The following is a 13,403-nucleotide window of genomic DNA, read 5'->3' as shown; positions in this document are numbered from 1 at the left end:
GTGTGCTGAGGAGTTCGTCATCTAGTAGTGCATTAGCATCGACGGCGTGGAATGGCCGACTCCAAAAACTCGAGTGCACCACGATGCCGCTTTTAATAAAAGAAAAGTCATGGCGTGTGCAGAAACGGACGGAAATCGGGCCGCATCGCGGTCGTTCGGAGTTCCTGAAACGTGCGTGCGGGACCGGCGGAAACAAAAGCAGAAGATTTTCGACAGTAAAGCTTTACGCAAAGGCTTCAGTGGACCACAGCAGGGTCGGTTTCCGCAAATTAAAGAGCTGCTCGGCGAGTATGTGCTTTAGCAGCGAGCAGCACAGCGGCCCGTGACGGCAGAACTGCTCCAAGTGCGGGCTATGCAATTAGTCTTAGAAAAAGGTCTAATGCGGAGCCAGTTTAAAGCGAGCAGGTGCTGGCTAACTAACTTTATGAAGAGGAAAGGCTTTTCCCTCCGAAGGGGAACATGCATATTCGAAAAGTTTTGCGGAGGAGTACGATGAAAAGCTTCACAGTTTTCAGAGGTTCGTCCTAAACTTGCGGCGCAACAACGACTACCTGCTTGGGCAAATCGGGAATGCCGATCAGACGCCTCTTAACTTCGACATGCCTGGCACCACAACCGTCGAGAAGAAGGGGGAGAAGCAAGTTCGTGTGCCGACATCGGTCCACGGTAAAACTACAGTGACGGCAATGCTCTGTTACACGTCAGATGGGCAAAAGCTTCGCCCGTACCTCATATTTAAATGGAAGACGCTCCCGAAAAAAGTCGTTTTTTCGAGTGGTGTGATCATGCGGGCCAGCGAGAAAAAATGGGTGCGCGTTGCAATCGATGTCTTACGTTTTTTTTTTTTTTTTTCGCGGTGGAAATCGGGTGCGCGTTACAATCGAGGGCGCGGTAGAATCGAGTAAATACGGTAACTTGCGTTCCGATACTACTTTACTATGATGAGTTCGCACTGTCTTACATTTTCATAGCTGCTGCAATCGTTTCTACAATGATACATTAATGCCTCTCCCAGTGAGCTCACAATAACCGAAAGCGCGCAGAGAATGCAAATTCTCTCCGTAACGTGCAGAGTAACTTGCCATTATTGATGATGCTTTGTACAGCCAGACACCTATTCTGCTACTGTGGGAGGCTGCGAGTGATTGGCTCGATTTTGTTCATAATATTGCCCGCTAGTGCAGCCTTAATAATGAAACTAGACCACATATCAGTCCTGTTCATAGCTCGGCAATCAAAGGTGGAGCTCACTCAAACGACTCACTGATGAAGTATCTTTTGCACTTAGGACTTCCTCGAACTTAGACTCACCATTAATCATCTCAACCGAACTCACTTGAACTCAGACTCGTGAAAATTTTCCTCAACTGTACCCACTTAGACTTAGACTCGTCAAAACATTACTCACCCGGACTCACTCAGGCTCAGACTCACGGCCCGGTCCGAGTCTCAGTGAAGTGGCTGATCAGACAGTTAGCATAAAATTAGCTTCTTTAGTATTGCTATCAATGCTCTTCAACGCCAATACCTCCCATAATCGATGCCCCACAGTACACCGTTATATCTTGCTCCTGCAAATATCAGTTATCAATGGTTTCAATCTAGTAAGGACATTTTAATGAAATACGCGACTCGCAGGAGATATCTTAATCGAGGACTTCCCCTGAGAAAGTTTGCAGAGGAAGGTCGCGGCACTTCTCCACCCTCTTTCCCTTAACTCCAGCCTTGGATCAATAAATATGAGTATGATGCAGCGCATCGTTGACATATCTGTGAAAAGACTTGAATACAAACATAAGCCAAATTGACGGTGATAGTAATGCTGAAGACTAGTGAATAGGAGACTACTGTTACCTATACCATGCTGTAATCATATTGTCTCAGGTTGTTAACCTTTCACGGTTTATTTTGCAGTCACCTACACAGATCCTAAGTTCTTCTCTATCACCGTTTAACTTCCAGCTTCCCAAACTACTGCTGCAATGTTTCGCTTCAATATTTTCCTGTCCAATGACAATGACAATGCCTGTAGATTGCAGATCTCACCTTGGTGATATCAAAAAGCTCATAAGCATCATAGGAGTATGAAAAAGTCATAACATGAGTCTTGTACGTAACATGTGAAAACACGTAAACTTTACAAAAACTTCAGCACAGTTCAAAGCTACGGTAACAGTTACTTAATATTGTACTAGTACAGCACAAATTGCACCCATTCTCATAGTTAATTTCATACTTGAGATCTTATTATTTATTAATAAATGTTAAAATAACACAGGCTAAGAGATAAAAAAAAAGGGCCGCAGTCAGGGGAAGATGGCATGTTCTGATGAAAATTTGTAAAGCAAGGACGTGCTGGAGCACAAGTTTACACATTTTTCATCACTGGTTAAGACAGTGCCGGGTATTTGCTCGATTGTCCTTCCCTGTAATGTACGCCACTTCAGGTTCAGACTGCGTGTGACAGCTTCAAGCGACTTCTAAACGTTGGGAAGAACCCACCTCAGGAGCCAAAGCAGTCAGCATCTCGGCCACCACGGAACGACTAAGCTGGGCAGGCTGGCACTGGCCATGGAAGCTGCACAGCACAGGGGCGTCCATTGAAATGAAACTGATACAAGGACGGCTTAAAAGGCAACAAGGCTAGAACGACGGGAAGAACCACAACGAAATAGGAGAAAAGGCACATTATGAAGTACTAACAACTTGAAGGGTTACTAAATTGATTATGCAAACACGAGGCTAAAGTTGTTCGACAGTATCGTCATCCCAGATTTTTGTAGTGGTATGCAAGCATTGAGTATGTGGTAGGGCCCAAGTCCTCCGAACTTTCTTCTATTGTTAGGTGTGGAGGAAACATGCTACGACTATAGCACATAAAAAGATTTGCCGGCCTTTAGTCAATGTCGTGGAATATAATGACCATAATTGTCGAGTTTTCACGTCCTGAAGCCCCAATATGATTTTGGGAGACGCTGTAGTTGAGGCCAATCAAAAACTTCGACTGCCAGTAGATCTTTAATAGGCAAATAAACCCAAGCAAATGAGCCTCCAGCATTCCGTCTCCACCAAGATATGGTTGTACGGCCATACACCAATACAATTCGAGTTTCATAAGAAGGAATTGGGTTGCCAGCCTGTTGTAATTGTTGCCAGCCTCTTGCACACTCAAGAGAGTCTTACCAACATTCCTAATTGCTGCCTGTAAGCACCAACCCTGTCCCGAGTGCCTCGCCTTGCTACACTTTTCAGTAGCTAGGAGGGACTGGAGGCCGCTACTTTTGTAAAATGGGCAAACTATTTTTTGTGAATGCCCTACATATTAACTGTGTCATACTTTTTGCCAATTTGGTGTGTCATCGCACGAAGTGGGTCTACACTGGCAAACTATTACTACTTCCAAAGCCTCTATGTCTAACCTTCCCTGAAGTTAGTCGCAAGTTAATCATTCCATTCTGAGTTGAAATACGGGCAAGGCCCACACGTTTATTGCATATCATACTCACCCGGATAATGCCTTGGACAGTGCAACGATTGCATTGTTGACAGGCGGGGCTGCAGAGTGGCCACTGGTTCCATGCGCCGACACGCGAGCCATAATGGAGCCTTTCTCAGTCACTGCTATTCTGCACAAGGAGAAGCACGGGACAGTGCGGTTAGAAATATACAAAACTAAGGGCAGGCGTAGCACCTTTCCACACACTCAAATATTCAACAGAGCACAGTGATAATTAGTGATACAGTTTTTACAGGCAGTTCTAAATTCCTTATCACTAATCCTGGACAAGATTATGAAAAAAATACTGCTACAAATCTAGCCCATCATGAACTTCCAACAGTTCCTCTTGAAACGTATCTTTAAGTCAAAAGGTTCGAAATGCAAGAAAATAGCTTGAAATTCATGGCCTCAAACTGACATACTGGTGATAAAATAAAACTGCAAAAATGTTTTCATAGGGCCCGACATCCAAGTTTGTTCAATAAAACTCAACCTTACAAAATTATAATTATATTAAATTTTAGCAACACACTTTTCCAGCAAAGAATGACAAGAAACTCATGAATACTGATAATAATAACAGATAGCTCACGGTTAGGAGCATAATTAGTGTTACGAGCAGACTTAGTGTCTTCAGCAATCACGATATGAATGTTGGTATAAAAAAAGTCCAACTGGGAGCCTCACCTGTCTTTTCTTTGTATATTTATAATTGTAATGAAGCTTATAATAATAAAGAAGCTTATTATAATTGTAATTGGAATCAAAGCAGGAACACTTTTCTCTAAGTTTGTACATGTTCTGCGTAGTTGAGTACAAGAAAGCGTTATTTGATTGCTTTGTTTAAACTGCGCACTAGTGCTGCTTAATGGGCTGTGTTTATCTCTCTTTCCTCTCTCCTCTCTATCTTTCATCTCCCCCTCCCCCTCCCATGTGCAGGGTAGCAAACCAGCTGCTTATATACTGGTTAACCTCCCTGCCATTCTTTTCCTCCTACTTTCCTTCCGCCCTTCCTAAAGCAACATAACTACCAGTAGACTCACGGCGCGCATAGAATGTCTAGAAATGCTTGAAAAATACTTTAGCAAATTTTTTAGCTTTTTCGTGGATTTTTTAGCTATTTCTAACTACGTTTTTGCTGCAATATAGCTACTATATTTTTTTCTTCGACAATCGGCAACACTGGTTTGTGCATTCAAATATGCTTGTATTCATTAGTGTCGAATACTTCAAAATTTCAAGCAATACGATTCGTGTCGAGGCATATACGAGTACTCTATTATTAATTCAAATATTTGAAGCGCTCAAATATCCCTAGAGATTTCCTGTGATTAACCTTCCCATTTTTACTTAGCCTTTGTCTTTCTGTTTCCCTCCAAGATCAAACTCAAATGCTTGAGTTCTCTAACGCTGTTAAGAAAAACCTCACAGAAAAGGAATTAGAGTTGACTTCACATGCAAGCCTTCATGTTACCATGAAAGTTTTCAATATGCAACATGAAACACAAGACTTTCTAGTATGTTAATTTTTTCTTTCTAGGCAAATCCTCAGATGATGTAGCATACCCAAAGCTCTCAACTTTAAGAAAATTTGTATATACAACACTAGAACGTCATCATCATGTCGGAATAAAAAAGGCAAGCTTTTTTGACGTGGCACCACGCTCTTGTAACAAAGTTGCACGGGAAGGCTTTAGAGAGGCTTCATCATAAGATAGCCACACTAAACATCTAGGCTGCAATCTAAAATATAGACACACTGCTTATCTGGGCTTTTATCTGGTTGTTTCCCGGTACCTTGAGATTGAGCTATCATACTCAAGGGTCATTATCTAACCTCCCAAGAGCACCACTATCATTATCTGGCTGTAAAACAGGAAAGAATAGCATTGAATTTTTTTCTGAAGCTGAACTAACTGTACATTCAGATTGGCACACACATCCACCAAAAAAACTCCAGGCCTGCGGGGAAGGCGCAACACAGTCACAGCGAAAGCTTGAATAGCGGCTTTTCAGAGTCTTTTCAAAACACTCATTGGGTAACTACTGCAAGCACACTTGCTTGATACCCACTAGAGCAGTGATTCTCAAATAAGGGTCCGCAAAGCCATTTTTATGATCCGCGAAACCCTCACGCGCATTATTCTTTAAGCGTCATTGTGCCATGTATTGATGAACTGTGCAAAATGAAGTGATGTGACACGTTTGTTCGATGATTTCGGTAGCAATAAAAGCCACCTGTTTCACGCTCTAGCTGAGTTAATTTACCTACTTACCCCTCTCTCTCCCCTCCTATCCACTAGAAGGGGTCCCTTATCACTTCCACCAGTCCACAAGGTGTCCCCAACACACCCATAGGTGAGAACCACTGCACTAGAGCATTATTAATAAAAATTTTTGGGTAGTAGGCTGGCATTCGCTGTACTATTTTTCATATTTCTTCTGAGAGGCGTGGTATCCGCTAAACACTTGCAAGGAACTTCGCGCCCATTGTTCATGCAGAGGCTGACGTCGATGAGGAATTATGGCTGAAGTGGGTGTGCGCCACAGTTATTAGAAGAACAAGAAAAAGCTTTTGTAATGAGTTAGAGAATTGGACGACCCATTCGTTGAGCTATTCGGATTGTGTGACGACTGGTTGTTCTTTTGCCATTTTAGAACGCTTCATAAGTCGTATTAACGTGATTGCTTTCTTGATATCAAGCATGCCTAAGGCTAGTTTGCCAACAAGTCCCAAGCACTGGTATGGCTCAGTGGTAGAATACTGGGCTGGCACCCAGCGAATCCAGGCTCGAGCTCCACGGTGTCATTGGTGGTAGGTTTTTTTTTTTTTTCTAATTTCGGGCAATGTGCTTACGGACACCGGCGATGGCAGAGGCGGCGGGCAATTGCACGTGACCCGAGTTGTGATCTCATAACAGCTTTTGCTGTAAAATTCAATCAGCATTTGGTTCTAATTAATTGGTCCTGCCCTCTCTGTACACGCCATTTACATTCTGTTACCGTAGGTTGTACTCAATCTAACAACAAGCTCAAAGTTCTTGTAGCAGACGCTTGAACCCCTTGCTGATATCACTTGTACTATCACTTAATAGTGCAAACAGCCCATGTTGTATGGTGGCATGTTATTTTATTTATTATTTATTTATTTAAAAATACCTGCAATGCCCGAGTACAATATTGCAGGTGAAAAATACACAACGTAAAATACGCTTACACAAAAAGAACTATTCAAAAACAAGATGAACACAAAAACAGATCATAACAAAAATGCAGCTATGCCAGTAGCAATATGTTCCTGAAAGATGTTTCAGTGCGGCAGTCTGCAGCCTCCTGTGGAAGACGATTCAACTGGAAGATTGTGAGCGGAAAAAAGGAGTATTGGTAAATGTTTGTCCTGCAAAAACTTCTCCTAATTTTAGGGGGTGGTCAGTTCTCATAGATAAAAAAATTGGGAGTTAAAAGGTAATATTCTTCATCTATTTTGATCATCCCATGAAATATTTTGAACAGCATTTCTAATCTCAAGTGTTTCCTACGTGATACTAACAGATCCCACCCTAACCTATCCTTAGGCGCAGTGACATTGACACCGTGGTCATAGTTGCTAGTCACAAAACGAGCTGCGCAGTTTTGTACGATCTCGAGCATGTTAGACAGAGTTTTTGTTTGTGGATCCCACGCCACACAGGCGTACTCTAAGATAGGTCGGACATTCGAAAAGTAGAGTAGTTCTCCGATTTTGGGAGGAGCTAACCATAAGTTCTGTTTAACAAAGTTTAACATTCTGCAGGATCTTGCTGCGACATATTCAACTTGCTTAGTCCAGGTTGATAACAAATTGTACAGTGCACACAAAGACTTGCTTGCCGGTTCTCTTTCACTACCAACTCAGCAATTTGAGTATGCTTGTGAGTTGAACAAGACGTACCTTGTGGTTATTTTATAGTGCGCGAGCTTGTGAAGTTCAATTACAAGCAACAACACTCACACTTTCTTACGGGTATGAGGAGTAGCCCAGAAATAGGCGTAGTGGCTAGTGACAGCATGTGCGGCTTGAGCTGCATGTTGCCGCAAAACGTCACACCAGAAACGCTGATGTTGTACTTAAGCGTTCGTATCTACAAAGACCCAACTTATTGATTTGGGCACCTGTATATGCAATAACTGGTCAACTCCAGCTTGTCGTTTGTCAGCCTCCGAGTGCCTGTTGTGAGATTGGTACGCACATACCTGAATGTATATGGGCTTTCTTTTTCTGAATAGAACCATCTTTCTTTCCAAATCATTCTGCACGAACTACACAGATAAGTATGATCATACAAAGCATTGTGGGGTACATTGGCCATTGGGCTTGTACCAGCACTGGGAAGGGCTTTGAAACGAACAAATGACAACTGTCCTCTTGTTGCACAAAGCTACACGTCTTCAACTGCCAAACTGAGACAATTTTTCCTTCCACTAAGAGGCTTTCCTTTCCAAGAAATCTCTATGAATTTGCTTGTGGCTTTGTGCTTGTCGTCAATTACTTCTTTGGTAACAGTTTCGCCACTTAGCGGAATTCTGCAATGGCGAGGACTTCATGAAGACTATTATCAACTCACAAAGCGACGGGCTTCTTCAGTCCCTGCAGCATTCTCTCCAAGACCATCATGCCCTCATCCAGAATGAATTCCAGTTGCTTGACGCCCTTTTCGCGCAGAAAACGTCCGATGGCAGCCGCACCGTCCCGACCTTCGACCTCTTCGTCGTGGCCAAAGGCCAGAAAGAGACTGCGTTGAGGCAGGTCCCTCTGCTCCAGACGGAACTCGAGTGCCTCCATGATGCCCTGCATGCAGCGGAAACAGTTTGGGAAAAAGCGAGAGCCCTTCAACACTCAACCTTTTAAAGGAGTGCTGAAACAATTTGTCAAGTAACCATGAAATGGATTAACTAAAAGAGCTTATCACCTCACGAATTCAACCCGGCAAAAATTTTAAGTCCAGTGCGAGTGGAGTTACAAAAATTTTTCTCACGCTGCAATTGCATTCTTTCTTCTCTCGTCCCGATGAAAACGCTGGAATCTAAGCAGGGGAGATGGCACGGGCAAAGAAAATGCATCACACGTGCTTCGTGACCTTGAGCAGTTTTTTCTTTGTTTTTCATCAAATACGCGGATTTTTGAGTGCGCTTGAGAGCCCACAGATGGACAAGCCGCTGCCTCCCGCGGCGATGCCTGCAACGACCGAGCATGCCATGTTCAAATCAGCTAACGGCTGGTAGAAGGCCTTCTAGGAGTGAATTTTCAGCTTCCTCCGTCATTTGTCGAGAGAAGAGAAAGAAATTTTTAGCCGACTTTGATAATTTGTTGTGAATTGCAGGCCACGCGCTGCACTATAATACTTGGCTTGCGTGTTGTTGGGAGCCTTTACTACCGATCGGCAGCGTTTCCTGACCATGCTCAAGAAGTGCTGCACGGCCCCTTTAATGTGTCCTAGCTATATTCCAATTCTTTTAGTGAGTGAATTCTACAATGAAGCAAGGGGTGTAATGAATGGTTTTCAGATCGCTGAACACTATTAGAGATGATAGTATTTCTTTGGATACTTGAATGCAGAAATATTGGTCTTTCCGTCTGTCTGTCACATGATTCAGCCACTTCACCAACGTTTCAGAACTTGCTGCATGCCCAGCCATATTGAACTGGTGGTGCATTAATACTAGTGAATATTGTCAATCAAAAAACAACTAGTATTCTTACTCAAAGCCCAACATCAATACGTAAGCATTAGGTGGTGCGTACCTTCACTATAAAACACATACATACAGTCAACTGCCGATTTTTCAGACACCCAAATTTTTGGACATGCCTGTAAATTTGGACATCTTCGCGGCCCCGCCATGAGGCCCATAGAATCAATGTATAAGGAAGTCTGAAATTTCGGACACTCGAACCCCCCGGTGTCCAATTTTCCGGACTTTTTGAAGCGACGGAAGGTCGGAAACCACCACTGACCTCCAGTGGAAACCACCACAACTGCGTCACACGCGATTACGATCGCATAAATGAGCTTTCCGGTGTACTGTGGCGGCATCTGTTGCTTGGACTCATTGATTGTTAGCGGAGAAACACACACGGCCTTTGAGATTCCTAACACTGGCCGTATTTATTGTGCAAGGGTGCTTCGCTGACAATCGAAACTATCCACCCGAAAATTTTTTGCCGCCAATAAAGTTCTTTTCGCTTTAGCGCTTGTGCTCGTGCGTGCCACCCTTGCTTCCTGCGCAGCGCTTTCGCGAAGCGTTTCACCACTTCGAACTAGAACTAACCGTCACACGCCGATTTGGGCTGGCCACGCTGGCTATCTTGCATGTTTACCAGCGCCACCTTAGGAGTACCTGAGGGCACCGTCACCTGTTGTCGTGCTGTTTTTTTTACGCAGCCCACATGGTGTTTGGCTAGCCTAGTGTGTGGTTGTGCGATCGTGTGAAGTGTGCTCTGCAAAGCTAAGCCTAAGTGCTTCGATGCTTGTCAGCAAACTCCTTTGTTCACATTGTGAGGATTTCGCTTGCCTGCGATGGCCCCCACTCCACCTCCGTCGTCCTCGCCGATGGCATCGAAGCGCGGAAAACAGTACCGTCGGTTAACGATGGAGAAGAAAGCCGCCATTAAGTTAGTGAAGAGTGGCCGATCTCAGGCTGAAGTGAGCAAAGAGTTCGGCATTTCCAAGCAAACACTTTCCGATTTTTTGAGGAACAAAGACAAGATCTTGGAAGCGGCCGAAAAACCGTCTGGTGCCCAAAAGATGAATGCAAGCCAAGGTGTTCATCCAAAGCTTGAGGACGCTCTCGTCGTGTGGCTTAATTCAATGATTGCCAAGCGGTTGCCAGACTCGGGCGGCATCATGAAACAAAAAGCAGGAACTCTCGCGCTTCGAATGGAGAAATATCGAAATCCGGTGTCGCACTTCGATCCGAAAAGCGACACCAAATTTCTCGGATCGCGCTTCGATCCGAGAAATATAAAAAAAATGGTCTGTTTTTGATTGCACTGAGAAATATTAGCAAAATGGTGCATTTTTTTTGCTTGCATTGAAAATAATCAGTAAAATAATGGGTTTTTTTTACTTGCATTCATTTTTTTGGACTGCCTGAATTTTTGGACGGTTTTTCGCTCCCTAGAGGGTCTAAAAAATCGGCAGTTGATTGCAATTCTAAAGATCCTAGTGTTTCTTACGCTGTGCTGAAAATGCGATGATATGCACGAAAAAGCTTTCTGCCAATGATACGGTGCTGCCACCTGGCAGTGGCCCTAGGTTCCGCACAAGGTCTGGCAGAAGACTAATATCTTTCGATGACATTTGCAGTAGAGTAAAAGATATGCGGCCAGTTTATTTTTTTGTCAAGACATGCAACCATATTGAATAAACAACAGTGGCCCCTCGATTTCTGTTGACTGCCTTGGTTGGTTTTTAACTTTATTGAATTGTCCTGCAGGTTGGTGTGAATGAGGCAAATTCGAAAACATTGATCCCTTTACTTCCTACAATCCTGAATAAAAAAACAAAAACATTAAGGGCTCATTTTTTTATTCAACCTTAATGAAAACTCAGAAATAATGAAGCTAGGGAAAGCATAGTGTGTTAATTGTACAGTGGTCTTCTCTTAAACGGAACTCAAAGGGGCAAGAACGTTTGTTCCATTTATGAGAAGTTTCATTTAAGCAAAGCCCACTAAATGAATGAAACATGACATTATTTCAAAAGGATTAACTGTAGCTGACTGGACAAAAACATGTTGAAGTACACAATACTACTATAGTTGATTAATAAAAAAAAATGTTGCTATCATTGCTGACTCGGAAAAAAGAAGGTGATAACAATTTGCTTAGCCTTGTTCAAGCACTTTCTCACGTAGTAGGAGTGCATTGCTGAAAGGTTGGGCAGGAACTCTGTGCCATCATTGTGCTCAAAGTATCACTGCAATAGGATCACAGCATTTCTTGCTGCACTTTCGGCCACTGAAACGGGCTCGGGATCACACACCGTCTCATTACTACTTGAGCACAGGTCCTCATCTTGAACTTCAGCTATAAGTTCCTCAAGACTGTCCTCGCAGCATGTGGCGATGTTTGCATCAAGTGTTTCATAGTTTCATAGATTGCTGCTCGGCGTGCATGGACATGTGCAATCGCTGGATTGGCTTGACTAGACTAGCATTGGCATTTGTTTCATGGTTGATAGACTGCCATGGCCACTTCACCTGTTCAAAGATTTTGCCGGTTTTAGTTTTATTTACCCGATGTAAGCTAAAAAAGAATGTCTTGATTACCTGAAAACTTTTATCATTAAATATAAAGGAGACCAACCAAATGTGTTTAGATAGTTTCATTTCCAAGGTTTTTCCGTTTAACCGAGTTACGTTTAATGGGCGTCTATTTTACTGTTGTAACTGCATAGCGGTATCAAGCAATCATCATATGAATGTGAAAAAAGCAATGCGGACATAGTAACAAGTTGCCGCCAGCAAGGACCAAGCCTGAAACCGTAGAACAGTGTGCCCTATATTGTGCCACTGCAGCTAAATTGGAGGAACACTGGGCGCATTAACCGCAAGTTTACATGTTTGATCCCCGCTAGTGGCAAGTTGCCTTTTCGTGCACTTTACTGTCTTTGCATTTTAATCTTAATTATCACAATATAGTCACAAGAGACAATGCAAACATTCCTAGGCTTCGCTTATTCTCATTACTGTATTTACGTAATACGAGATTGGAGACAGACATTCTCACCATGAGGATGTCCTTGGCGTCAATGGCACCCCTGCCCCAGATTTCCCCGTCCACCACCTGCCCGGCGAATGGCGGGTGGTGCCACTTAGCGGCATTGACAGGAACAACGTCCATGTGCGCGCAGAGCATGTAGGGCATCAGGTCGGGATCCGAACCTTGGACCTCGTACAGGAGGCTATAGTTGGCCACCACATGGCGTTTGACCAAGGGAGATGAGTGGACATGAGGAAAGGCTGCAAGATCGAAGATTACAGTGTGAACTTTCATCAATAAATCATTTTATTTAGGCAGTTGGTGGTGGCAATCAGCCGGTAGTGCCAAATGCCACCAGTGACTGCACAAAGGGTACTCAGAGAAAACTTGAGCAAGAGGCCAAACACTACATTAGTGTCACACTGTCTAATTCAAGAGCTAATTTTTTCTCGTTAGATTTCTTTTCAGATTTACATTACAATTACTACTAAAAACATCCCCTATATTTTCCTTGGCATTATTGTTGATTAGATCTCACTAAAAACATTAAATGCAATGCAAAATTAACTCTAAATGAATTATGAAGCCAACTTCAGGTACTTCATATGTGGTCATTTAAACAGCACTGTCGAGAAATAAAAATGAACCGATTTGGCTAAGCAGTACTTTGAAAGCTCGAAAAGTGATGCAAGATTTATGAAATTAAAAATTGCCGGCAAGCCATTTTCAGCAAGAGGATACGAAAGAATAGTTTTTTATTATTAGCTGCACATTACAGATGTTTTTTTTTTTTTTGCTATATTTAATGTGTCTATGCTTGAAGTTACTATTAAGAAGTAAGGGAATCCACTGCATACTGCAACCTGCCTGTGCACTAAATAACTTGCGTGGTAGGCTTAGCCCTGAAAAGTTGTTGGTCTTGGTTTTAAATTCTCAACCGGGAACACTTTCTCTCTTGACATGGAAGTTTTCTTTCAAAGAGATCTATAACGCTTTCAGCAACAATGTATAAAATTGTACACATCAACTACAGGTGCTCGTCACGAACCACAAGTTTCAATGAATAGATTGAAATGCACCATGCAGATTCGTGCGGACTTCCTGAGCGGACAACAAGCAGCCATTTAAATTTATCGTGCTACTTATTGCTGCATAGGATCA

The 13,403-nt window shown here is 43.0% G+C and overlaps 1 protein-coding gene across 1 annotated transcript in view; it reads right to left on the bottom strand.

Annotated features, from left to right (window-relative positions):
- LOC119180074 (N-fatty-acyl-amino acid synthase/hydrolase PM20D1) overlaps positions 1-13,403 on the bottom strand; it is a 51,419-nt gene that overhangs the window by 27,250 nt on the left and 10,766 nt on the right. The window contains exons 3-6 of the mRNA XM_037431216.2: positions 12,270-12,502; positions 8,104-8,327; positions 3,507-3,626; positions 2,503-2,578 (exon numbers count right to left, since the gene is read on the bottom strand). Coding sequence (XP_037287113.1) covers positions 2,503-2,578; positions 3,507-3,626; positions 8,104-8,327; positions 12,270-12,502 — 653 coding nt within the window. The remainder of the gene's footprint in view (positions 1-2,502; positions 2,579-3,506; positions 3,627-8,103; positions 8,328-12,269; positions 12,503-13,403) is intronic.

This window comes from Rhipicephalus microplus, chromosome 7 (genome assembly GCF_043290135.1).
Source record: "Rhipicephalus microplus isolate Deutch F79 chromosome 7, USDA_Rmic, whole genome shotgun sequence".
In the NCBI taxonomy this organism is placed as follows: Eukaryota; Metazoa; Arthropoda; class Arachnida; order Ixodida; family Ixodidae; genus Rhipicephalus; species Rhipicephalus microplus.
The sequence above is the reverse complement of the archived record's forward strand: the minus strand, read 5'-3'. Positions and strand labels throughout refer to the sequence as shown.